Source organism: Parasteatoda tepidariorum, chromosome 3 (genome assembly GCF_043381705.1).
Source record: "Parasteatoda tepidariorum isolate YZ-2023 chromosome 3, CAS_Ptep_4.0, whole genome shotgun sequence".
Lineage (NCBI taxonomy): Eukaryota > Metazoa > Arthropoda > Arachnida > Araneae > Theridiidae > Parasteatoda > Parasteatoda tepidariorum.
The window spans coordinates 47157115-47185067 of NC_092206.1; the positions used below are offsets into that span (position 1 = coordinate 47157115).

Consider the following 27953-nt stretch of genomic DNA (forward strand, 5'->3'; position numbering starts at 1 on the left):
TATATATATATATATTAGCAATTCTGTGTGTGTATTGCTTACTTATATTATTATTATTAATTCTCTATAGTCTATTTTAATGGGAGAGTTACAGATGAAAATACAATGCGTCTTTCAGATCCGTACCTCTACCATCGGTTTGCGTCCGAAGTATATCAGTTGGAGTTCCTCGTCCAACAGCATTGAAGGCTGCAATATAAAATTGATATCGAGATCCGCATCTCAAATCATACAGAGCATATTCAGACTCAGTAGCAGTCATCTCAATTTCTTGCCATTCACCCATATCATACTTATAATACAGGACGTAACCTTAAAAAAATAATGATACATAAATAAATAACATCTTGAATGAGTACTTTAAAGATTAATCTCATCTTACAAAATCATACTTTTCTCTATATGTGAAAAAATTACACTGAATTGCTTTTGAACTTTGATTAGTCAATGCTGTGATTGTGTAAGTTGCGTTTCTCATTTGGGGGAGCTATTTTAGTCTTTTCAATTACCAGTGTATGCAAAACTACAGAATTAAAATTTTGATTTCGATAGTTGGCAAATATAGATGATGAGCGATTTTATCTTCAAAAGCGCTAGAGAACTTAAACTTTCCAGGTCAGCAGTTTCAAGGCTAGACCAAAATTACAAGGATGGTAAAAAACTAGCAATCGGGCAAGCAGCAAAGGATTATAAGCCATGAATTAACTAGGGGTGAAATGTCCCAGCCGTATTGTATGTAGCCAAGAAAGTCAAATATTTGCCGACATTAGCAATAAACTATCTACCAGCTATAAAAGCTGTAACCTCAACTACCTGTCGTGTGCATAAATAAGCAACAATTCTACGCAATTTGAATAGCATTGTTTATTCCTAATTCAGAGGCACTTCAGAGTAATTATTTGTATTAAAACTGCAAACATTCAATAAAAATATGCATAAATATATATGAAAAATATACATAATATACATAATAAAAATATAAATAAAAAATATAAATAAAAATATAAGTATACATAGCATAATCTAACAAAATTTAGCATATCTAACTTATCCGATTTTCTTTCATTTTTTTGTATTTAAAGTAGTAGTTTAATTAATGGTTTTTTATTTTATTCCAGATTTTATATATTAGCTATAAATTATTGGCCATTTTTGTTCTTAATTTAAACGCAAAAAAATTGATAATTATTTGCAAAGTGTGAGGTTTTGATGAATTTAAAAAAAAAATCTAATAATCGAGGGTCGTTTTGAATAAAAGCAAATTTCTTTCTTTAGGTAAGTTGAAAAAATAAAAAGAAAGGAAATTTTACAAGAGTCGTAAATATTATGCAGCTTGCAGAAAGTAGGATAATGAAATGTCCCTTAAGGTTTGGGTGATAATGAACAATAAACAGAAAATTCAGAAAGCTTTTAGCCATCAAAATGGTGGTTTCAAGTGTTTAATATAAGAGTTTATTTTTCTTTCGCGAAGTTTAATACGACTTAGTCTTAACGAGCTTATAAATAAGTCTTATTCCCTATTATTTTCTCGTGTTCCATACCGGGTCGAATTTTCATATTTTAGTATATTGCAGATTTTATTCTGCAGTAGAAATGTATAGAATAGATAGAAACACCGGCTAAAAAGGGCTTATAACATGTACCTGAAGAAATAATCAGAATAAATCTTTGTAACACAATATACATCATCATCATCATATCTGGTTAGACTGCCCAGGGTGGGCCAGTGCCTTCCTTTGAATTCAAATCCACTTCTCTCTACTTTTGACGCTTGTTCGCCAGTTTTTCTCCTTTTGAGTAAGGAAATCAGTCTCAACTAAATCCAGACATCTTAGCCTGGGTCTACCTCTTTTCCTGTTCGTTAGGGGTTTGTGTAATAGGATTTTCTTTAAATTTGAGTCATCATTCCTTCTGAAAATGTGAGCTGCCCAGTTCATTCGATTTATTTTTATGAATTTCACAATATCTGGCTCTCTGTAGATTTTATACAGTTCAGTATTATATCGTCTTCTCCAGGAATTATTTATTTTTATCCCACCAAGGATGGCCCTCAAAACCTTTCTCTCAAAAATGGCAATATACAAGGAGTACAAGGAGAATGGCAATATACAAGGAGTACAAGAAGTACGTAATATACAAGGAGTTATAATTGTACTATTCATATCTCTCCTTAATAAAACATCGTAAGTACCAATGCAACTGTTGTTTTGGGTTTTGATCTTAACGTTACATTTTGTTTATCTCCATAAAAACTATAAAACTTAGTAACTTGAAATTATGAAAATGTGCAGGAAAATGTACAAAGAGTACAATGAAATAAAAAAATTCCCATTCGATACTTCGAAAATTATCAACTGTTAATCTCGTGAGGAAAAAAAGTATGTAGACTGCTCTATAGGGCACAGGAATACAACTAGAGTTGAATTTTGTCAGACTGAAATGGCTATTCTTATTTATGAACTTAATACGGGCTTTTTTTCAAAATTCTAATTTGTACGAAAGTTATTTCAATTTTAGCTGCTTTGTGATTTTTTTTCCTTTTTTTTGAATTAAATAATGATTATTTATTCATTATTGTCAAAATTTTATCACTCATGAGATTTTCATTTTATTTGATCGCACTTGACTTGATGACAAAAGTGTTAATTAAATAAATATAAAAAGAAAAAAAAAACTAGAAAAAATGATCAGATGTTACTAGATATAAATCATAACATTAATATTTATTTTTTTCTGAAAATTATAAATGTATCAAGTCAGATATTTTTTCCCCGTCTGAACTGTTATATGATATAAGATTATCGTTTTAGAGTTGTAACAAATAAAATTAAGTCCCCTTTATTACTTCTTACTGTGTCTCCAATTTCGTATTCTCAAGTTTAAATGTTTTTTTTCTTCCAAGAACTATTGATTAATTTAAATGCCAGGTAATCGAAATGTTTTCTCATAAAATTATATATTTTATAAACAAAATTATATATTTCATATGCAAAATTACATATTTCATAAACAAAATTACTTTTTTTTCGATTGAAAAGTATCGAAATTTAAGAAAAAAAAGTTTAATTAATGGTATTAGTGGTCATGTTAGCAAGCGAAGCGAGCAGATTGTGGAGCCTAATAATTTAGGAATAAATTAAACTTTGGTTTCCGCCATATTTAAAAATAGCTAATTAGTTTCAAAAATATTAAAAAAAGGAATACAATACGGAGTGGTATTTATAACAAAGATTTTTTTTAATAAAAAGGATACATCTATTGCATAGTTTTGAGATTATATTATTCAAAGTCTTAGCAAGTTTTGTTTTACCTTGGACTGGATTATCTTTTTCAGTTTGTTCCCAAGATAATCCGATAGAAGAATGATTTGTGAACATTACTTTCATGGCAGGGCTTTTTGGAGGATCTGAAAAAATTTTTTTAATAACATAATCATAATATTAAATATTATAGTTTTATACTCGACTATTATAAAACTATTGATTGACTTAGTAGTTTTTGATCAAGTTAAATGGTTTTTAGGAGTTTATATGAACTATAACTTAATATGCAAGTATTTTATTCGTTTTAAATTAAAATTCTAAAATACAATAATTAGAGATGTTTTTTTAATATATTTTTGACATTTGAAGTTTCATTAAATTTATTTACTTAAAATTTCCAAAAATTAATTCAATAATTATTTCAATAATAAGGGAATAATATATCAATTCTATTTAATAAAAGAATTAGCTTAATACTAGTGTACCACATTAGTTAGCAAAATTAGGTATTAGTAGCACATATTAAGAATTATAATATCCAAGCATTATTTTTAATATTTGCCCATTATGAATAAAAATTTAAAATTACAGAGTTCGTCCAAAAAGCAATATAAGAGATTATACTGTGAAGCGAATACGCAAAACAACGTGCTTAGAGCAGTCAAGATTGATATGAAAGTGAATTAGATAAAGCTTGCATATAATAATATCTAGAATATTTGAAACAGCATTAATCTAGATTTAAGACGGAATGTATTTTCTTACAAACGATGACGCATAGTCGTTTCACATCAGATATTTTTAACTTGAGTTCCTAATTACCGTTGAAATTCTAAATTTATTTCGATTTTTATACTACTTTATTGGGCTTCTTATAGTTTCATCATAATAAAACTCTATTTCAATAAGAAATATAAAATTACGAATTTTAAATAAAGTAAAATTTGCTAATTAGTTTAATGCAAAATGATATTTTAGAAACGCATATAGTTCATCATTTAATTTCGTTCTTATTCTTGTTTAGACTCTGAATTTGAAGAGAGGGATTTCTATACTAATAGATAAAATAATATTCAAAATTTCGTTCCATGAAACATATATTATTAACTACTTAAGCCTGTAAAGCTATTTCAGGTATTTTTTTACAAAGTAAAGAAAATGATATAGTTCAGATGAAGAGATTTTAGGATTGGAGTAAGTAATTCACGTTTAAGTTTTCAACTTTAATACTTTGATATCAAAGCGAATGAAACTTCAGTTTTCTAAATTATATTATACTTCAAGTGCAATTTATTTTATCACTCTCTTAAATAAGTAGTTGGAAATTTTATATTAGAATATATTTATCAATGTTTACCTCATAAGACTTAACTATAATAAAACTTAAACTTCTTTATAATATTTGCATTAGTAAAAGCTTTTAAAATTGCTGATAAAGTTTATTTGATATAGTTAAGAAAATATCATGAAGAATGATTTTGTTTATGTAAATTTCCTGGAAAGTTACATTTAAATATTAATATTTCACATACACAATAAAAACTCTTTAAAGTGTATTAATACTTATTTTTTCTTTTAGTTCTACCAACAAGTCAAATTTAGTTTAATAATATTTTGAATAAAATAAATGTATAAAACGGGATGAAATATATAAAGCTGAATTTTGAAAGCTTATGCAGTATCCAACCAGCCTTAAAATATGAAATGGAATTATATGATATAGAAGTTTTCAATATTATGTTTAAACTCTTTAGAATTGGAAATCTTCATTTTTTCAAATTAGTATAAGTCCGTCTTCGAATAAAAAAATGTGCATTAATTGCAAATTTAATTAAATCTTATATGCTTATTTTACGTTGATCAATAAGTTTTAAATTATACTTGAAATGATCAGCTGTTATATAACTGGCGAATTATTTCTCATTTCGATCTTGACGATTAATTGAATTTTCCTTCGAATTACTTAAATTTGAACGGCAAGAAATATTATTATTTTTGTACTTGAATTTTGTGTATGATTTATTTTTTGCAACACAGAAATTTAAAATAAATAAACAAAATTGTGACTCATTTTAGAGAAGCTAAATAAAAGGTAGACTTGTCACACATTTTTAAACACGCGTTTTACAAATAAAATTTCTAAATAAAAGCACCTAGTTTAAGAAGTGTAAAGATTTTTCTAAAATAAAGTAAAATAATAGCATAAATATTAATATTTATTTTAAAAATCTTACAAACAATTAAGGATCTATTTTTTTGATAAATCAGAAAAGTTTGGTAAAAATAAAATCACTTAGATTTTGCATGCGATATGTAGAAATTGATTATTAAAATTTCAGTTATCAGAAAGAATAAAGGCAATTTTTTTAGCATTTTCATACATTTTTTGTATACGAATAAAATTCCTTTATCTGTAATCAATATTGTTTCGTCTTTAATTTCTTGGTAAATCATTATGAATAAAATATTTTAATTAATAACTGTGCATTTTTTGGAGAATTGTATTGCATTTTTTCCAAAGGGACTTAAATTTTTGTGTATCGTTTTGTTTTTAAATTAATATTTAAATTTAATTATGTCTTTCATCGGATATTTATCTAAATGAACAGAAGAATAAAGTAAGATCGAATAATCTGAATTCTAAGCTAGCCTTAAGCGAAGGGCAACGCAGAGAAATTTGTAAATAAATAATTATGACTGAATAAAGAAAAGTTGGTTTTCAACTCTGAAATACCAAATAGGATTGCAATTAATGACTAAGTAAGTAATCAATAAGTTTTAAATTACTAAGCAAAACGGTTTTCTTTAGTATTTAATCTGCCATATATGTTTTTATAAACATTTCTGTCTGTATATTGTCAGAAGAATGACTGAAAAATATCTGCTTTCTCGCTATCAAATTGTTAAAACAGTGTTATCTGAAAAAATTTACAAATTTACTTACTCCATTGGATAGATGACAGCTAATTTTTAGCAATTAAAAACTGTTTTTTGCTGATGCTGATATTGTATATTCACAATTTTTATTTCAATTGTTAATTATCGTTAATTATAGCACAATAAAGACAAAAATGATAAAAAGAGAAAAATAAGAAAATTAATAAGTTTCTTTTATATATATATNTGATTATCTATATATATATATATATATTGTATATATCGTATTTCGCTATCTAAAAGTTTTATTTCGAATAAATTGTGCCTAAAAAATTGAAGAAGGTTCACATAGCTCATCTCGTATGTTGCTCAAAAAGGGGGACTTCAAAAGATACTGTTTAACTTCTAATGTATTATTAATTAGAAAATAAATTTCATACATAAAAATTTAAACATTTACTTTTTACAGATATATGCAATATTTTTAATTATTTTAATTGATCAAATTATTTTTGATAAAATTGTCTCAGTATGAGCACTTAAAAAGTAATTATTTTGCATTAAGTTAATTATTAATTATGTACATTTACCATTTTCCAAGGTTTTCACTATGACTTGGTCAGACGGCGGTCCTGCACCCTTTGCATTGAATGCTTGTACAATCACAGCGTATTCCGTGAATTTCTTAAGATCTGTGAGTTGCGTTTCCTCGATGAAATTTTCTCCACCTTTTGCATTCAGCGTTTTGTATATGAACGTTTCTTTAGACGTCGATTCTTTGTATCCTACATAATAACCTTTAATAATTCCAAATTGGAGATCTTTTCTTGGAGGCTGTGGTAAAAAATGCAAACACTGTATTGTTTTGAAAATATGAAATGATATTTACCTGGCATGCAATATTTGGCATGTTTTTTGTCGAAAAAATTACATATGCACGTAAAACTGATTGGGAGGTTCAAATAAGAGGTGGAAATTTTTTTCACCCTCTCAAAAGAATTTATTGTAAGCAATGCATTATTTGTCATTATTTGAAATGAAATTGAGCATTTGTGATGCGAAAAACATCCTTTTATTAGTTGCTTTAACGTCTAAACAGTCATGCTCAAAACAGAGTGGGTTGGTTATAGTGATATTTATCACAGTTTTTCTAATTTAAGAAATATTCGGTGACTTTGTTTATACATATAAATGTTTTGGAGAAGAACTCAAACGGAGAGCAATAATTTTTTTCTCTCAACAATAGAATTTAAGGCAAATAATTTAGTATATCTTATCTATTTGTGTGCATTATTTCAGTATAACTCTACAATTGTTTTTATGAGTCAATTCATTTATTTTTTCATTGAAATTTTGGTATTGTAATAATGTTCTAACAACGGATAAAATAATTGAAACACTTCAGGGTCATGAAACGGTTTTATTTCCTTTTAACTTCAAATAAATAAATGATTACAATTCTAATGAAACTTTCCTTTATCCTACCTTTATCATACAGAATTTTTCTGTTCATAGGCAAAGAATTACAGTCCCAAATTGCTAGAAATTTGGATAGAAAAACTCATCAAATTAATATTTTATGTCCTTTTTTATTTTGTAATAATTATAATTCTGTAATTAATTATAATTATATTAATTATATATTATAGTTATATTAATTATATCTTAAAGTTATATTAATTATATATTATAGTTATATTAATTTTTATATTATTTTGTAATAATTATAATAATTACATGAAAAGAACTTTCTTTGTCACCACATTAAATACTGTACACTATCAAAAATTCCAGATCATATTACAATATGTCGTCACTCTGGGTTAATCATCCGCAAAATCGATTTTACCATAATATCCATTTTTACCATAAAATATTATATTTGACTTTTTACAGTAATATTTATTTAAGTATAATGATTTAACCGAAACTTTTTCTGCAAATCAGTTTTTTTTTCTGGAACGCGTTGCGCTAAAAACAAATTTTATGGTAAAAAGTGTCGGACCCCTGAGTGCCAGCATTTTTTACTGTAAGTTGATCCGGAATTTTTTACAGTGTAGCATTTAAAACTCTGTTAAGCTGACGAAATTTAAACACTGGTATTTGAAGAACTCACTTTCCACGATACTTTAACAATATGAGCTCCAACTGCTCTTGCTTTCAGTTTTTGAGGTGGTCCTCCGGGAGCTGAAAATGAAATATTCATCCATTTTAATAATGGTTTCTTACAATGTCTAGGAAAAAATATAATAAATCCTAACAGTTATTGAATGCATTTGCAATAGTGATTGTGAAAATACAAAACAGCAGTTTTTTTTTATTAGTGGAACAAATTATTCCGCTTAAAAGAATGAGTAATAGTTTGTAATTAAAAACTTTCAACTCTCATTTTGTATGTAGTAAATATTTTCGCATTTCGCTATAGAAAATATGATAGAAATTATTATATTTAAAAATGGTATTTAGTTTCTTTAATACATTGGTTTCATCGGTTCATTTGAATGTTTTGTTTTTTAACTAAGTTTTATCTTAAACGTTTCACGATTGCATCTTAAAAAAAGACTAAACTTTAATGGTTTCATTGTTTTAAAAAATAAATACTAATTTAATAATTATATTGAATTTTAGTCTGACATAGAAACTTATCTGACATTTCCACTCTAACTAACATGGAGTCTGATAAGCATGGATAGAAAGTAGAATGCTTTTAAGCTAAAATAAGTAAATTAAGTTTTTCTTCTCTATAAATCTAAGAAATGTGTAAATTTTAACGTTTTTTAAATATTAAGATCATTTACAGAATGCGTAGCAATTATTTTTTAAGCAATCATAGTTGTATTTAACTTATTTTATTAATCTCAAAAATGCATCAGTGCTCATCAAACATTTAATTTCAGTATTTAAAAAGATTATTTTTTAAACATTATTTATTTAAAAATAGTAGATATTACTTAAATGTATTAAATTATATTTTGAAAGTAAGTGTATTAAAAATGCTTTTAAGTGACTCAATAAACGAAAATGATTAAATTTCCACAGTTGTCATGAGCTTCGAAAAATATTTCTTATTTCTCGTTATACAAACATTCCTTAATTTATCAGAACATGCCTGAAAAGAAACCAATATCATTCTGCTATTTCATTAGAAAACAAAGTTTTGGCGAATTTTTCTTTAAATGCATCTGACATTAAAATAAAAAAATAAATTAAAGATGTTGTTAAACTATAAACAAAGGGCTTTTTCAGAATTCGTTTTAGCTTTATTTCCCTCGGGCCAAAAAACACTTAAAGAAATATAAGAAGATTTACCATAAAAGGAAATAATGAATTCTGTAATTGCATTTACGACACTTTGTTTATTCGCATGTACTTAATTTTTTCAGAGATTAAATGTTTAAAATATATTAGAATTAACTTTTTAGCAGTTGGTTCTTAGTTTCGAGCAAAGTGAAACATATTGTTTTTCCAACTATTTTGAGAGGATTATAAATATAATGAGAACATGATATTCCGAATTCGAGAATATTCCTTATAAATATATATTACTCATAATAGTTAAGTTGGCTTTTTAAAAGTGAAATAGAATTAAACAAAATTTATTAATTTCATAAATTTATTCCTAGATATTTTATCATTATTTTAACACGAATGATTTCCTTAGATTTTATTATATAATTCAGACTTATTAAATATTTTTTTACACTAGAATTATGTTTATTTTTTTATTTTATGTATTTGGCAAAGCTCATCTATTATATAACAAATATAGATTCAATAAATTTTCTGAATGTAGCCATGGACGTTCATGATTAAATACTTTAACTTTGATTATTATTTATGAATATCTTTCATCATTAGATACTGTAATATTATAGTCTACATTTACATTTTTATCTATGAGTTTTATTTTGATTCAACAAAGACTTCATTTTTATGAGTGTATCTTCTTCTATTAGAACTCGTATGTTTCTCGTCAATTAACCTATCAAATTGTAGATAGCTCTAAACCAGTGTTTCCCAACCTTTTTAGTGCCATGCCCCACCTAAGTCATTCTAAAATTCTTTTGCCCCCCTATGTAACATATACATAATTTTTAATATTTAAAAATTGAATTGTTCACTAAAGAAACTTAAATGATAGGTTTTAGGAAGAAATCACTAGGAAATTGTTAACGAAACACAGTAAGTACATTTTCAAAACATATAATGAAAAACTAAAATTCAAATAGTTTTAATAAAGATTTTTCTATAACAATTTAAATTTAGTGAGATCCTTGCTGCACGGAGATTTTATGTTAGGTTCCAATTTGGTTAACTTCAGTCTCAAGTATCCCCGTTGTGTTATATCAAGGCGATTTCTTTTTCTAGCAGTAAATCATTTACAGCACTAAATCCAAATTCAGCTAAATATGAAGATGGATACGGTAGCAATAGTTTTCTTGCACATTTGGTTGAATTTGGGTGTATAATTTCTGTTTCCTCACACAGCCATGCCATTACTCCCTTTATATTAAATAAAGTTTTAACTGACTCATCATTTTGCATTTCTGCGAGTTCTTCTTGATACTGCATATTTGATATATCAGACAAATCCACTAACTTTGGCTGCATCATCCATGTTGGAAAATCAATTTGTTNTATATATATATATATATAATACAAATATATTGGAAGATAGCTGTTAAAGTTTTTAAGTGCTATCTGAAGAAATCTTAAGAAAATAACTAAAACTCAGACTTTGAAAACTTATACATCAATTTTTTTATGAGAAAAGGAAAAAAACGTAAATCGGGCGCTTGCGAAGTAAGTAAATCTGCAGACTCTCACTCCGTTCCGATTTTTCCCTTCCTGTTAAGGACCATATAAATCACTGCTTAAAAGCTCCTATTACTTATTTCTTGCATCGTTTCTTGGATCATTAAATGCTGAAAGAAAATGAATTTGCGAAACTGCCGAAAGTTCGACAAGTAGTATGATGTTTTTATGATAAACTGTTACATGAAATTATAACATAAAATTCCATGTTAATATTTTTTGCCATTCGTGTAAAGCGCCTTTTAAATAATATGAGATACATAGTAAAGTTATTTTAATATTTTTGAAACACATTGATACGTAATTAATATGTATAGATAATAATAGTTTTCGTGCATGATTTAAACAATTTCATAAATGTAACGGGAACTGCGAGAGAATTTTGCATCTAAAACATGAAAATATAATTTTTATTTAATAACTAAATTTCTATTGTTATCATGTTTTAAATAATAATGAAATGCTATCGCTTAATTGATTTGTTTCTGCGTTGGTAAAAGGTTTCACGTCTATGTATGTGTTTTTAAAATACATCCTTCTACTACTCTTTAAAATTCATTCTTACTTTTCATCGTTGATTTTTTTAAAAATTAAACGAGAAAAAAAATTCTGGATAAAAATTCTTTATGGTAAAAGGAACCGGCACTCAGCGTGCCGACAATTTTTACAGTAAAATCCATTCAAAATCAGATAAACTGTAATTTTTACAGCGGTAATTACCGTAAAGTCACTAAACTACTCTCTAATTAAATATCAATTGCTGAAAAAATTATGGTGTAAATCTTACGGGAAAAATGAAATTTACGGTAAAATGGATTTTACGGATGATACACCTAAAGTACCGGTATTTTGAACCTTAATTTGATCCAGAATTTTTAAAATGTAGGTCGAAGATTAAGTAGGCAACAGCCATGCATATATATATTCTTAATTTTTGAGATATTATCATTATTTAACTCCGGAATTGTAAAAATTAATCAATTCTACCTGAATATAGGTCATTTTTGATAAATTTTACGAAAATATGTTTTTGTGGAATCTTCCTTCCCAAGTGTCAATCGCTATGACAAGACTACCTTTAAACACCCGTCTTGAAAACTATCTATTCTTTACTAATCAATATTGTTAAATTTTTATGATGTCATTTAAAATGTTTTTCAGAATTCCTACGTTAAGGGAAATAAAAAAAAGTTACAGTTTTAGTGCTTTTAATTAAAAACCGTTTCATAAAATACCATCTTTTCGTCGAAAAAAAAATAATCTGGACCTAATATCGAGGAATTTACTGACAAGTTTAACAGTTTGTTTTTTTAATATTTAAAAAAAAATCTTTTAATCTTGTTAAAAAATGGCAGATACGGCAAAGTTATTTCTGTCTAGAGAAAAATTAACGAATTTAATTAAAAACTTAATTAATTACTGCAAATTTTTACGAACCCACAAAATACAGCTTTTAAAAAAATAATCAAATATTAAAGGAATGAAATCATAAATTCATTTCATTTTCACGAGATTGCAGCTTTTCTTCATATTAACAGTTTGTGTCGTTTCCATGATTACGTTGATGGTGCTGGTTAAAAATCTTAATCAAACGTCATAAATAACTATTACACACTCACAACAGTTATAAAAATAGCACATTGCTAGTTAATAAGGGTGATTTCGAGTGAGCTTAGAGCCTTGGAATGACGGCCTCAAGGTCACTGAATATTTCTCAATTTTTTTTGCTAATTTTTGTGATCAGCATTTAAGTAACTTTTTAAATATCAAAAAGTTCCATTGGAAATGCTTTCAATTTGCACAAAAACTGGTTTTTCTTCATACTGATATTTTGCACTATTTTCGTAACTAGTAAAGAAGCAACTGGCTAAATGTAGAAAATACGTAATTTAACAGTCATAAAAAACTATTGCAAACTGTCAACAGTTGTATATTATTTGTTAAAAAGTGTTACTTCAGATGACAACAGTTTTCGAGACGAAAACTTAAGGTCACTCAATAATCCCCGATTTCTTGCAAGTTATTGTGATCCTAGATAATGCAGCGTTTGAATAACTTTTTAAATAAAAAATTTTTTTACAAATGCTTTTCATATTTGCAAAAAACTGATTTTTCTTCATATTAACACTTGGCGCAATTTTTCTAACCATCAGAGATGAAACTGACTAAAGTTATACTATATTTTACCTAAGAGTTCGGAATAATTAATTAAAAGACGACCGAAAATAATGATATATAAAACAATCATTAGACCTGTCTTAACCTAATCTGAACTTAGGTCTAGATCTGAAACCTGGTCTTTCACTAAATCACTAGTAGGCCTGTTTCCTGTTTTGAGAAAAACCTTGAGAAAAATTTTCGGTGCTATAAATGTGGATGACTTATGGAGACAAGGACATAATTTTGAACTATAAAGGCTATTCAAGGAAGCTGATTTCAACAAATGCATCAAAACAAGTTGCTAAAAGCTTTGGGTCACATCTGTGGACTAGACCCTTATTCCTTGACATTTAAAATCTTCAATTACAAACAAATGGGAACTAGAATTAGAGATAGGCCTAAGATGAGATGGCTTGAATGTGTAGAAGAGGATTTTAAAATCCTAAGAATTACCACTTGGAAAACAATCACAAAGAAATGAGTAGAATGGATGAAGATTCTAGGGAAGGCTCTGGCCCACAAAGGGCTGTCATGCCAACAGAAGAAGAAATAAAATGGAATTATTTTAATGTTCCTTGGGAGTCCCGTTACTATTTGAGTAACGAATCGGTACCGGTCTTTAGCCCAGGGGTTGGGTACTACTGCTCAAGGACAATGGTTACACACTTTTTCTGTTTAACATTAAAGAATTCACATTTTTGAGCCTTCTCAAGACTAAATTTTGGGTCGGTAAGATTACTTTTTAGTGTGAGAAAGTTCAATGACTAAATCAAAAGTTATTAAGTCGTTCCATTTTCTTGTGTTATACAGACAAATACAATAGATATGGTTGCATTTATAAACTTTTTATGAGATTGCATCTAAAGTTGAAATATTTCATAATAAATCGGTAAAAATTACATTTTTGCTGTTTCAGCCAAGTTTACAAAGAAATACATTATATTTTCTTGAATCTAAATTATTTTCATACATTAAAGTAAGAAAGATATTTTATTTTGTTTTAATTCGGCACAGACTAAAATACTGATGGGATAATAAAATACCGAGACATCTAAACCTGATTAATCTGAAAATAGATCTAGGTAAGTTATAATAAACTTGTACTGCAAACTACATTGTTTTTATTTGGGATAGGCTCTTTTCGAGTTTTCTCAAGATACATTTATTTAATTTAAGAAATCAATAGTTAAAGACAAGATCAATGATTTACAATAGTAGTCTCCCAGAAACAAAAATTCCGGTGTTTCATCTTATTTAATTTAATGTATTTAGTTGATAAAGAATATTGATTTGAAAGCTTAAAATGCATCGAATATTTGCTTTTACTGTTTGCTCTTAAATGCGTTGTAGATAAAATAAGTAATCGTCTCTATTGATTTAATTTTAGTTTTGGTATAATAATATTTATTCCTCATAACTTTTTATAACCAATATTTATTTAGTCTATATAATCTGATTATTAAATAGAATGTAATAAAAATAAATAATTTAGAAAGTGCTTGCTTACTGGTATTTAATTCTATTTGGTTAATTTAAATTAAAGATTGGCATGCTAGCATACGCAAAACATACTTTTTATAATTCAAAAATTAAATAATATTTCCTTCAATCCTCTTATCTGTAGAAATAATCAATTGAAACTTTTCTCAGTGCAAAATTTTTCGAGTGAAAATCAGTTCTATAAATAGTTTGTCTGTCTACAACTGCTTAAAATATTTACATAAAATTCGAGAACAGTTTCATAGTAATTGGTGCAATGTTTTGACTTTAAAACTTAAATCGTTATTAATTTTTTGGCAAGAGAAAAATTAATAGCGACTTAGACGTTTTTAATTTTCCCTTGCCAATACATTGAATGTTTAAAGCCAAGAAAGGAGATCTTGGTAATAGTCAATAACTATTACTAATCTTTTCTCAGATCACCGAAGTCAAGCATTACTGGCTGTGGTCAGTGTGCTGGTGGGTGACCACTTGGATCAATCTGCGTAGGGACCGAGGGTGTGCGGTATTGGTCCTTGTTAAACTGTTCTACCGTAAAGTGCTCGACTTCACGCGCAGGTCGTTGGGTTACCGAAGCAGGGGTACCATCCCCTCTGCAGAGGATCAAAATTGTGATGGCATGTCTTCGGATCATCCTCAGGGATGTTTCCCAGACAGTCACCAATAGTCCATTGTGGAGGTCTAGTGCGACGTAAGTAAACTACAACAACAACTACTAATCTTTTCTCATACTTGGGGAAATTTCTTACATCTGAAATAGCGGACCTTTATCTTTTTGTATCAAACCATAGAATTGCATACCGCAATCGTCGCATTGTGTAACTCGATGTTGTCTTTAGTAGTTAGCGCGTTTTAAATCTAAAGCAAGGGGAATTCTTATATTTATTATGTACAGTTCATTAAGCTCAGCAGCTTTGGGTAAATTTACCATATTGCAATTTCTTTCATTATTTCTAATGCAGTTTAAGTTCCTTCGTTAAAACTCATCACATTTGCGGACTTTCAAAGAAAAAACCAGTCTTCCCTTCAATATAAACTTCGATAGAGGGAGGAAACATTAAACAAACCACGTTTCTCTATTGATTTGTTTAGTTTTGATACAATAATATTCATTCATAATAACTATATGTAACAATTGTTTTCCAAGAAGCCAGTTTTCTCTTCGATATAAACTTCGATCGAGGGGAGAAGCATTAGACAAACCTTGTTTCTTTATTGATTTAATTTTAGTTTTGATACAATAATATTCATTCATAATAATTTTATGTAACTATTTTTCTCCAAGAAGCCAGTTTTCTCTTCGATATAAACTTCGATCGAGGGGAGAAGCATTAGACAAATCTTGTTTCTTTATTGATTTAATTTTAGTTTTGATACAATAATATTCATTCATATAATTTTATGTAACTATTTTTTTCCAAGAAGCCTCTCTTCGATATAAACTTCGATCGAGGGGAGAAGCATTAGACAAATCTTGTTTTTTTATTGATTTAATTTTAGTTTTGATGCAATAATATTCATTCATAATAATTTTATGTAACTATTTTTTTCCAAGAAGCCAGTTTTCTTTTCGATATAAACTTCGATAGAGGGGAGAAGCATTAGACAAACCTTGTTTCTCTAATTGATTTAATTTTAGTTTTGATACAATAATATTTATGCATAGTAACTTTATAAAACTACTTTTTTCCGAAGAAAAAAAAAGCCAGTCTTCCCTACAACATGAACTTCAATAGTAGGGGGGCATTCACAAAATTAAAATATATTTCTAATGCGAATACTAATTACAATTGAAAACACATCATTGCCTTAAAAATTAATTTTTAATCTAGCTTTTTTTACCGAAAAGTGAATATGATATCTTTAAAAAATCTGTTTTTTGTTACGTAATTAAGAATATGAAATATACTTAATATATTTTAAATTTTCATTACGAAATAGATACAAATTTAAAAAAGAAATAAGATTTTTAAATTTCAAAAATGAGGAAATGATATGAACTTATTTTTAAAATTAGAATCTTAGGATTATTTTTATCAAAACAGTATTTTTTTAAAACTTTTTATTCATTTATTCATTTTTTGCTTGATGGTAAATTAAATTTTGAACGCCTAAATTTCCATTCCGAAAATTTTTACTTTAGTCTCATTTCAACTGTTAATTTTTAGAGAAAAATTGGAGTCAATCTTCAAAGGAAAAAAGAATATATATAAATCAAACCTGGTAGTTTCAATAAATCCAATGAGTCTTCTGTCAATTCTAACTCAAATTTTAGCTGATTATATCAATAATATTTTGTATTATTATGAGCGCTAGGCATGTCCTTTCACTACATTATGGGTGAAAAGATTAATTAATTATTTTTTAAAAAGTGAACCTCTCATTGAAAATTAAATATGTCTCGATTTTTTTAAAGTTATAACGTCTCTTTAATACGAAAAAAGTGAAAAGAGAGAATTATATTTCTTATTTTATATTGTGAGCTGATTTTTATTATTTTTTTTTAAATGACCTTTTGAAATCTGTTCAGTTGCCTTAAGCTCTAACGCGATTACTTTATTTAGTAAACAATCCTGCATAGGGACAGCGAAGACTTTAGAAATTGTTGAATGACTCTTTACTTTCCCTCTTAAAGAAAAAGATGGTTTAACTCAATAGCCTTGTAATTTATCTCAATTATATATAATAGTGATCACAGTCACGTGACTGAAAAAAATATTTTTTCCTATCCATCTTTAGTGTGTCTGTGAGGATAATAATTGTTATTTTTATTGTAAAATGCATGAGGGAAGAAATGGACGTTTGATAATATTTAATATAAGTGATGATATTTGTATGTTATTGTTAGATTTGAAGTAGACGAAAATAATTAAAAAATAAATTATTTCATTAAAATTAATAAAAATTAGACCAGATTTGAGGTTGTCGAAATGCTGAAGACTATTTAGTGCGTTTTTTTAAAGTTAGTATGGATTTTTTTTAAATAATCAAAAAAAAAAAAATTTTTTTTCCGTGAAAAAAAATGATTATTTAAAGCTTGTTTTAAAAAATAAATTTTAACTATGTTGTTATCTTATTCATTAATTACTTTTTACTTTTTTCTTTTCTTGAATGTCACGTTTATAGTTCGGTTTAGTATCAATTATACTAAAATCTATGTGTGGAGAATTGATTTGATTTTTGAAAATGATCGAAATTGAGAATTGATTTTTTTCTATGTTCTTATCAAGAAATTATTCATTCTAAAACTAAAGTTTATAGTTTTAAATTTGACTTTAAAATCTTTCTTTTCATTCGGTAATTTTAATAAATGGAAACAAAATATTGTTTAAAGAACTTTATTTTAATATTTTCTGAACACACGTTAAGAAAGTAGAAAATTATAATAATTAAATAAAGTAGAACACATAATGACTTCTTGAATTCACCTAGAATTGATTTTTAAAAGAATAATTAGGGGAAAAACAATTAAATAATTTGCATAATACTTAATAAAGTCCTTATTTGCGGTTTTAAGGTAAAACAAAGTCATTAATATTCGTCAGGTTTCGTAATCGGGGAAAATATGTTCACATTTTGAACAGTAGTTAATTAAAAGGGAATATAACCTATTAGTGTCATGAAACAACTTAATTATTTATCATTATTTATGAAACAACTTAATTAATTATTACAACAAAATTATTTATCATAATATCTTTATCATGAATTTTTAAAGATTGATTTGCTACATTTTAGAATTCATAAGAGGCTATTTGATGTAACGATATAGTAGCTATGTTTCCTCTCTTTCGAATAGAACGAAGTATCATTCTAAATCCTCCCCTTACTGTTCCCAAATTTTTAGTAAAAATAACTTTTGTAGTATTTTTTAATGTTTTCGATGAAATGAGGTCATCCTAGCAAAAAAGACGTATAAATGCTGGAAAACATAATTACTTAAAATATTTTAATTTATCAATGAATTCTAATTATTTAAACCATTGTATTGTATGTTTGAAGTCGTCTACACTGTTTCAGAGAGTAAAGATATTTTGTGATTACCTAAAATGCCTAACCTAAATAATAAAAAAAATTTATTTTATTTTTTATAATTATCTTATATATTTTCATTCTGTAACAGATATAATTATTTCATTCTGAAGCTCAACTAAATTTTGAGCTGTATGATTTTAGGAAGTCTTTTAATTTTCTTTTCAAAGTATCATTCTTAAATTCTTAGTAATACTTAATCATTCTAATTTTTGTTCTATACCTTCTTGGTCAGTTCGAAGATGAACAACATTGCTGGGTTCACTTCTTCCCAGAGCGTTCTCTGCATACAGTCGGAAGTGATAGAAAGTTATGGGAAGAAGACCTCTAACGACGACACTATGCTCTGTTCCTGAAATCGAAATATTCCATGACTTCTGCTGCCATCTATCTGCAACAAGGAATAATAAAATGTGAGCAATATTAAGTAAATACTATCGTTTTATTAAATAGAAATAAAATGAAACATTATAAATACACATAATTACTATAACTGGGATGTAAAATCAACACACGAAATTTATAAATACGAAATAAGTAATTTTGTTAAAATATTTTTTTATATGTTGTGATAATGAATTAAAAAACACAAACGTATAAAAAGTACAATTTAAATTCTTCCAACTCAGTATCACAAAAATTGGAAAAACAAACTGTAATGATAAATAAATGAAGAAATTACATAAAACAGACTGAAATGCATTGTTTTACAGCTAGTTTTGGAAACAACTATAAAATAACTAATAATTAGGAAAATCAAATAATAGAAAAACAGTAAAATGCCATAAAGCATTCAAACAAGCAATAAATGAATAAATAAAGCTCGGGAGTTGATCATTTCTTACTGTAGGTAATACTGTTAGATGCGAGAATTTTTAGATAGCGATATAAGAAGTTCTGTTGCGAAAGATATCTAAAGATACTAAAGATATCGAATTATGGATACGAAATTTTCGAGATGAGCATAAAAGGTCTTAAAGTCTTAAAATAAAGATTTTATAAGCAATCAACCATAAAAAGTAGCAAAAACTGTTAAAAGGATACAATAAATTACTTAATCAATATTTTAATACAAAAATTTGTAACTCTTAAAAGCATTAAAACATCAAATTCTGTTACTTTTAAATAATTTTGCATTATGCATGCCTTTTCAAACTGCTTTAGACAATTAAATAAAGTTTTGATTTAAAGAAACAGTTCACACAATTACCTCCTTCTTCCTTATAATGTAAGATGTATTGAGATATTTGACTGTTTCCGCTGTAAGGCGCAGCCCATCCTATTTTAGCAGATCTGCTACCGAATTCTAGAACTTTGACATCTTGTGGTGCATCAGGTGGCTCTAGTGTTTAAAATAATAAAGTTAAAGAAGTAAAAACAAGTTGAAAATAAATACACATGAATCTTTTTAGTGCATAATATTTATAAAATTAGTATCTGAATTTTAAACATAGAGGAATTGAAAAAAAAATCCTATTAAGACAATACCACCTAGAAGGGAAAAGACCTCCGTATGGATAAATTTAGTAAACCGACGTAGCGAGCATACATTACGTAGTGGAGAAAAATAAGAAAGACGTCACTTCATTTGTTCTACTTAACTGCACAGTGGGGAAATATACGAAAGATGTCACTACGCTTGGAATAATAAAGGATCGGATTTCTTATATATGGTAACCCGTGCGGAGGCCTTCTCTCTTCTTGGAGGTGTAGATTAAGAGTGTCTTGTTACCGTTTTAATTTCCATATTTACGATCCTTATCAATATGGAGAATCACTGATTATATTACAGAAGGAATTAAAATCTTTACACTACTTTCACCAATGGTATGTATCCTAAAGTATTTCTTGATTTCTGTCAGTTATAATAATTATAAAAAATATTAAGTGAGAATTGTCAATTTTAGATTTTAATTTATAACAGACTCATTTAAATACCCTAATCTAACTTTAATTTAGAGATAGGGCATTATTTGTTATAGAGATTTCAGTTATTAAAAATTTTTTTCCCAACAACTTAGCAGGTTCTTTTTAAATTACTTTCGACAAATATTCGATTAATGTATTTCAAGGATCAGTGTTTAGAAGACATGTTTAGATGGTGTATAATTAAGTTATTTAATGTTTTTAACCTTGCATTATTAGCTGTATATTTGTATCATCTTGTCCGAAGGCGTTGGAAGCTATACATGTATACAGTGCTGAATCCCGTCTATCTGCTCTTCGAATCGTTAGCTGAGATGTTGTTCCTCCTCCAAGAACTGTATCTGTTAATTCATATCTGTAAAATAAAAACCGTATATTAAATACCCAGTGTCCCGAAAATTATTAATGGTATGAAAGAAAAAACTAAAAGGAGATAGAATTGTATGCTTTCTGCATTCTTACTATACTACGTTGCAAGTTAAGAAAAGACTGCTGAGGTATGGGATTTATGTGAGTATCCGTGTTACGAATTAATTAATTTACAGCGGAGCCAATCCGTCGCCAATCAAAATATTCTTTTTTTAGTTGTCCGTCGCCAATCAATCCGTCGCCAATCAAAATATTCTTTTTTTAGTTGTTCTCAATACACTCATGCCGGAAGGAATACATCTCGAAAGCTCCTTTTGTTTTATTCTCATGAATATTATTTTGTTTTCAATCATTTCAGTCTAATTGTTATTTTTTTGTTATTTTGTTTTGTTAATAAATATAAAAAGCACATATTGACTGTTTATTGATACTAACCAGGGCAGATAATGGTAGAAATATAATGTGTATGTCTTGGCAGTACGCAATATCCGAATCTCGAATTAAGTTTTCTATCAATCCGCGACTGTATATAGTTCCGTTTTATTTCGTTATCAAGTTATACAAATATGCTTTTAAGAGGTAAAAATGTCAGGTTGAAATTTAATCCATGATATCTTTTATGATATAGAATAATTAAAAAAAAGGGTATAGTTTCGTAGCCTTACTGGTATTCTAGACTTGGCGACATAATTCGAAAAATAAGGAACATTCGTTCTTGAAAAAGAAACAACTATATAGCATAGCGAAATCGTTGGATTTTTATTATTTTTGTTTTATAACCATCATTTAACAGCCAATTTAAGGTTTACAACTTCTAATGTTCAACTATGCAGCCTTGTAGTTTTGAAACCAATTCAGAAGACAAGGGAGCTCCAACTCATGTTCTTAACATATCTGATGCGGGAATTTTTACTTTTGTTTCACTGTAGAAGAAAATCATTTGCAAGAAAAAAATATTTACTATTCTTTTCTCGCTTTCTTCAACTAAGAACAGACAGACTTATATTTGTTACGATTTTTAGATATCCTTTTTATTTTAAGTTGATTATTGTTGTTAAGAACTATAATAATTAATAAAAAAAGCAAGCAAAACTTAGGCTGCTCAATATTGTTTGAAAAGTTGGCAATATAGATATACGTTCGCGCTTAAAATTTAGCGTCCAATCTGCGTGCTCTTAGATGCAAACAGACACTCTCCATAAAAATAATGCTTTTTTCTTAACTTGCAACAGAGTATAGGAACCTCTTTATTCTTCCCAAGTTTCAAAATTAGTTAAAAAGTTCCTCAACAGATGACGCTGTTGATTTAAAAACAATATAGAAGTTTTTTTTTTGCTTCCAATAAAAATTTATTTGCACGAGAGACTGCTAAGTTTGTCTTCAGAACGCGTTGCATTGCTCTAACATTTAGTGGGCGTTTTTAAGCACTATTTTATTAATTTTAAAAATTTATTGCCCTCTAATGAAGATATTTGCAACTAATTTAGGACTAGCTGAGCGTAATAGAAGGTTTTCTAAACAGAATGCATGCCTATTATCCCATATTTAAAAACTTTTCATATTGTTGGTTGTTCTTCGAGGATCCGGGACGTTGGTATATATGTAGGTTAAATAACTTTGTTGGCTAGTTAGGTTGATAGTGTTTCTAGTACTATTTAAATGGAAAGAAATGAATTGTGGATGAAGCATTAATTTATTAAATGCTCATTGTTTTCTTCTCCTTTGAGTTTTAAGGAATTTGGTAAAAATTCTAAATACTTTTGATTGATGCAAAAAATAGTTGTGATTACAAAGAAAGGAATGTCACTAAAATGATGGACAATTTTACGAAATTAATTTCGAAAACTTACGCAGAGTTTTAAAACTTCTTTAAAAAATCAAATTCAAATAAATGTTTGAATTAATTATTTGTGCAGTATAAACTGAATAATTATAAAAATCTTTTTTTTCTATAATTAATAATTTTCACTTTATATAAACCAATATGTCAAGTAGTACTGGATCAACACTTAAGTACTGGAATAACTAAAATCTTGTTACTGTACTTAAAAAGTACTGGAACAAGAATTTACTTGTTCCAGTACTTAACTGTTATGCATCTGAAATATTTGGTACTTTCTAACATAAGAAATCAGCATATTTTTTAAAAAAAGCAAGTGATTTTCGATATTTTATCAGAATTTAAGTTCTCATGCAAAGTAAATAAGCTTGTAAATTTAAAGATTTTAAAACAATTTTCTCAAAACATTTATTTTAATTCCTAAACATTTCTTTACTTCCAGAAAAATTATTTAAGTGAATTAATACTATCATTGGTTTTGCATACAGTCATATAAAAATTAGTTTCCTAAAATGCGAAACTAATTTGTTTTTCTAAATTCTTTATAAGTTAAAATAAGCATTGCGTTTTAAAAAATAATTAGATTCAGTACTGTAGAAAAATGCAGATAAATTTGAACTTTTCATACCTTAGATCCGTCCGTGGTTCAAAAGATTGCTTGTCTTTTAACCATGTAATTTGGAGCGGACGATCACCTATTGCTTCACAAATCAATTTAGCGTCTTCTCCTTTACGAACGCTTTCTGCTCGGAATTTGCTTTTAAAATGAGCAGCCACTATAAAAAAAATTAAAATAGTTCTAAATTCAAAATAAAAATAAAAAACTGAGTGTAAAAAGTTTAGTTTAAGATGAATAATCCCAAAAATTGAGTCCCCTACAGTCTAATTTAAAAATTTGTTTACTCATACTAATCTGAAAATTAATTATTTACCTCCTTAAAATTAAGTATTTTTTGCTCTTGTATAATATTAATGGTTATATAATGTAATTGGTTTAAATATACATTTTTTTCTAAATTAAATTGTCAAACAGATACGCAAAAAATTATGCACAGTCAAAAGAAAAAATATCTTAAGCAAAATATAATGGTATTTTTTAAAATTTTATGCCAAATATATGCTTTTGTGCATTATAAATATTTTAGCAAGGTAAAAACAACGCATAAAGAAGCAATAAGATAAATTATTCAAATGAATCGAGCTACTTCATACCAGTAACAACAGGATTTGCATATGTAATTTGAAAAGTTTAAAACATAGAGTAAAGGAAAGAGTATTTATTATTTTACAATTTTCACTTTTTATTCGAAAATTAGATAAAAAATAAATAAATTTAGACTTAAATTTAAAAGAAATAAATTTTAAACTACGTATTTTCTTCCAAAAAGGTGGCGTACTTATTTCTTTCTGCTGTATATTTTCAGCATTCATATTACAGCAAATGTAACATTGGTATTGGCTCTGGTTTGGCTTTGATATTAAACATATTCTGTTTATTTTGCTTCTATATTCAAAATATTCCAACGGATTTCTGCTTCAATCTGCTTAGAAATATTTCGAAATTCAGATTTGCGTTTTGTTTGTATTTAATTTTTAGTGCACATTTATTTCGATTTATAATATTCCTTATATTTAAAAATATAAATCTTTAGTTAAAACTGCCGGTTTAAAACTGTAAACGTTACGTGATAATTCATAATGTAGATTTTAAAAATATTCTGATTTAAAAGAAGTGCGCAAGAGAGATTTTATTTACTTATTTATTTTCTTGAAAACTATTTTTCTTTATTTGCTTATTACTGTTAAAATTTATATTTTGTCACAAACAAATGTAATAACGAGTACAGGCAATTTCAAATTGATCAAAATAATACGAAAATAGGTCAAAATCATTCTTATGTTTCCCATTCTCTTTTTAAAAAAAAGTGAAATATCAGTATTATTTTAAAATATCAGTAATAGTTTAAAATATTTTGTCTCCTTAAAATTTGACTATTTACAACAGATATCGAGATTCAAATAATTTTTCAAGTTATAATTTTAGGTTTTGTTAACTGTTTTATACCAATTAATGGTTATGTTTTAATACCGTGAACGGAAAGATGAATGACTTTGCTAAGTCCTTGACCAATGCCATTTGTAGCTTGACAGAGATAGTGTCCGTCATCTCCCTCCTCAACGCTGTGAATAACAAGGGAGCCATTTTCGAATACATGCAATCTAGAACTACTGCTGATTGGTCGAAATTCTGATGCAACATCTCCTGTAATAACAAAGTTAAATATTGTTATTTATCTTTATAATTGTCTATTATGCACTTTACATGCGGAATAAAGTTTACAAAATTTAAATTTTCTAAATTAATTAAGTCAAAAATGAATAATTTTAAAATTACTCGTCAGAATGACCTGATATTTTAGCAGAACAATTGTGAGACAATTGAATTTTGGTAAAGGAAAAAAATAGTTGACAAAACCATAGTTCACATTGTCTGGAGATAAGCACTATAAAGGATCGCGCTGTGTTCTTGAATCTTTTTAATAAGAATGATGAGTGTGCATTTACAGCTATTAAGAAGTTTCGGACAAAAAAAAAATAAAAAAATAAAAAAAAAAACGTAAAATCGGGTTCAATACTTACAAATGGTCTGCGCAAAATGATTGCCAAATTCCAAGAGACCGGTTCATTTGACGTGAAAAGTGGACAGTGATGCTGGAATCAGCAGTGCACAGGGAAGTGGCCGAATGCTGGGTATGCCAGTCAGCACGTTGCGTTAAGTCCTACGGAACATCTTGAGCTGTTACCCGTACAAGATTACTCATGTAGAGACGTTGTTACTTGTTGACCTGGAAGCACGCGAATCTTTTGCACTACGATTGCTTGCCCGGATGGAAGTTGACAGCGAATGGTCCTGAAATATTCCGTGATCTGACGAAGTCCTCTTCCATTTGTATGGTTCTGTAAATACGCAAAATTGCAGGACATGGGTTACGGAGAATCCTCTTCAGCTACAGCCATTACTTCTTCACTCTGAAAAGATCGCTGTTTGATACCGAATAACGGCAACGTTTATCTTGGGTCCGTTTTTCTTCGAGGATATGTGATAAAATTAAACTTATGCAAACATTACATAAGGTATCATGAAAAACTTACCAAATTTTACTACATTTTCCAAATTTTATAGTATATTATAAAATCATATTTTCATGTTAGTTTTACCAAAATCATTACCAAAACTCTTCGGTAAAATTTTCTGAGATTTTTGGTGTTCCAATAGATTTAATAGCTATAAGCATTGCAAATTTTACCAAATTCTGGTCGTTTTCTTCTCAGTATACCTATAAGCAATATGGAATTAGAGAAAGACGGAAGGAAATAATAATTTTTTTTTTTGTATATACTCTATTTAGATTCAAAATGCATTTTCTTTTATTGTGATTTTTGTTAGTTTGTTTTATATACGATAGTTTTACATTGTGTCTTACACGTTAACCAAATGTGTTAAGTTTGAGTCATACTCCTGTTCTATTGCTAACGGCATACAAATTGTTTGGTTACACAATATCACCACGCAGTATCTGAAAATAGTTTAGTCAAGGGATGAAGTTGGGTAAAACTTAGTAATTTTTTTCTTGAATACTCGAATATGAAAAAACAGGTTCATGAATGATTGAAGAATTTCATAATTAATTATTAATAAGTATTTTTTATGCAATTTAATTTTAACTTTGAAAAATATCAATGGAAAGAAAACAATATACACATAAGAAAATACTTAATAATTATTGCTATTCTATTTACTTTACTTTAATTATAATTGAAGATGCTTTATTTAAAAAAATATTTTTATAAATAATATAATATTTTAAAATGACATATTTATAATATTTATCATAAAAAACATTGGATTTACAACTTACTTTAAAAATGACTTTAAAGATTTAATAAGAACCTTTATTTATAAAAATAAAGTGTTTTTCAGCAAGGTTATAATGATATTGTAATTTCAGTTATATTTTTTTACATAATCTCAACTACACGCTACTTTAAAAACGTTGATCTCTAATGTTTAAGTGCAGTTTCTTTCTACAACAAACGTTAGTATAAATTTTTAATTAAACACTCGTTTCAAGTAACAAATGGAAATTACTTCTGTCAAAGAAGGAAATTTGTTTATTTTCTTGAAAGTAAAAGTCTTAATTAATAGATATTTAAATTTCAACTTTACCTATGCTTTTAAATATTTTGTAAAAAAAAAATGCTCCATGCATGTGAGAAAACGACTAATAATTAATCTTCTTTCATTTAAAAAAATACGGAAAAATCCTTTAAAAATTATATTATCATATTTAGAATATTTTTCATGAAATAAATAAGGGATTACCATATACTTTAAAAATCAATTTAAAGCTTTAAGGAGAAATCTTTTTCGCATAAAAAAGAATAATGCATTCTTAGCGAATGCATCTTTTATTTATCGCCCCCTCTTCCGAGAAAAACAAAGACATAAATCAAAACGTAGCTCGCTTTTAACTCTCTGTGGACCATCAACGTCAATTAACAGTGAATAATGAATTGCTTCAACTGACAATAAATACTAAATCATAATTTATAAGAAAGAAAGAAATTTTTATCTCTTATATGACGTCCTTCTAATCTAAATAGTCATAACGTTTTAAATGGGAAGTAGTTTTGACACCTTGTCATTTCTTTAAAGGGATTATCCAAGGTATTTTCTTTTTGAAAGGTATATCACCCATCTGTTTGAACATTATCTTAAAATTGATGACTTTTTAATTATAACAGGTTTCCTAAAAAGACATCTTCTTATTATGATAAACATAATTAATTAATTTAGTGAATGGAGATTAGGTTAGGCAATTTTATGGGAAGTTTTAATAAAGAGGAATTAATATTTAAATATAATTTATTGAGAATTTCTTGCATTCTTTCTTATAGATTTATTAACCTATGTGCGTCTAGGAAGGCTGTCGCCATGAACTTGAAAGCATTTCTGTGAGTTATTTATCTCTGTGATCGATTAAAAGAATAATAAAAGAAAACAAAATGAATCAGAGATTTATAGTGTTAGTAAACTAGAAAATTGGTGAATTAGTAAATCGGCTAATTAATAAGTAGAATAAGTGAATTGGTGTATCAGCAAATGATTT

At 27.3% G+C, this 27953-nt stretch overlaps 1 protein-coding gene across 1 annotated transcript in view; it reads right to left on the bottom strand.

The window, feature by feature from the left end:
• Positions 1 to 27953, bottom strand: part of LOC107457170 (cell adhesion molecule Dscam1-like) — a 260596-nt gene that overhangs the window by 37597 nt on the left and 195046 nt on the right. The window contains exons 10-18 of the mRNA XM_071179192.1: positions 24872 to 25045; positions 23411 to 23558; positions 20780 to 20928; positions 19858 to 19989; positions 18871 to 19038; positions 8257 to 8327; positions 6731 to 6974; positions 3311 to 3406; positions 127 to 312 (exon numbers count right to left, since the gene is read on the bottom strand). Coding sequence (XP_071035293.1) covers positions 127 to 312; positions 3311 to 3406; positions 6731 to 6974; positions 8257 to 8327; positions 18871 to 19038; positions 19858 to 19989; positions 20780 to 20928; positions 23411 to 23558; positions 24872 to 25045 — 1368 coding nt within the window. The remainder of the gene's footprint in view (positions 1 to 126; positions 313 to 3310; positions 3407 to 6730; positions 6975 to 8256; positions 8328 to 18870; positions 19039 to 19857; positions 19990 to 20779; positions 20929 to 23410; positions 23559 to 24871; positions 25046 to 27953) is intronic.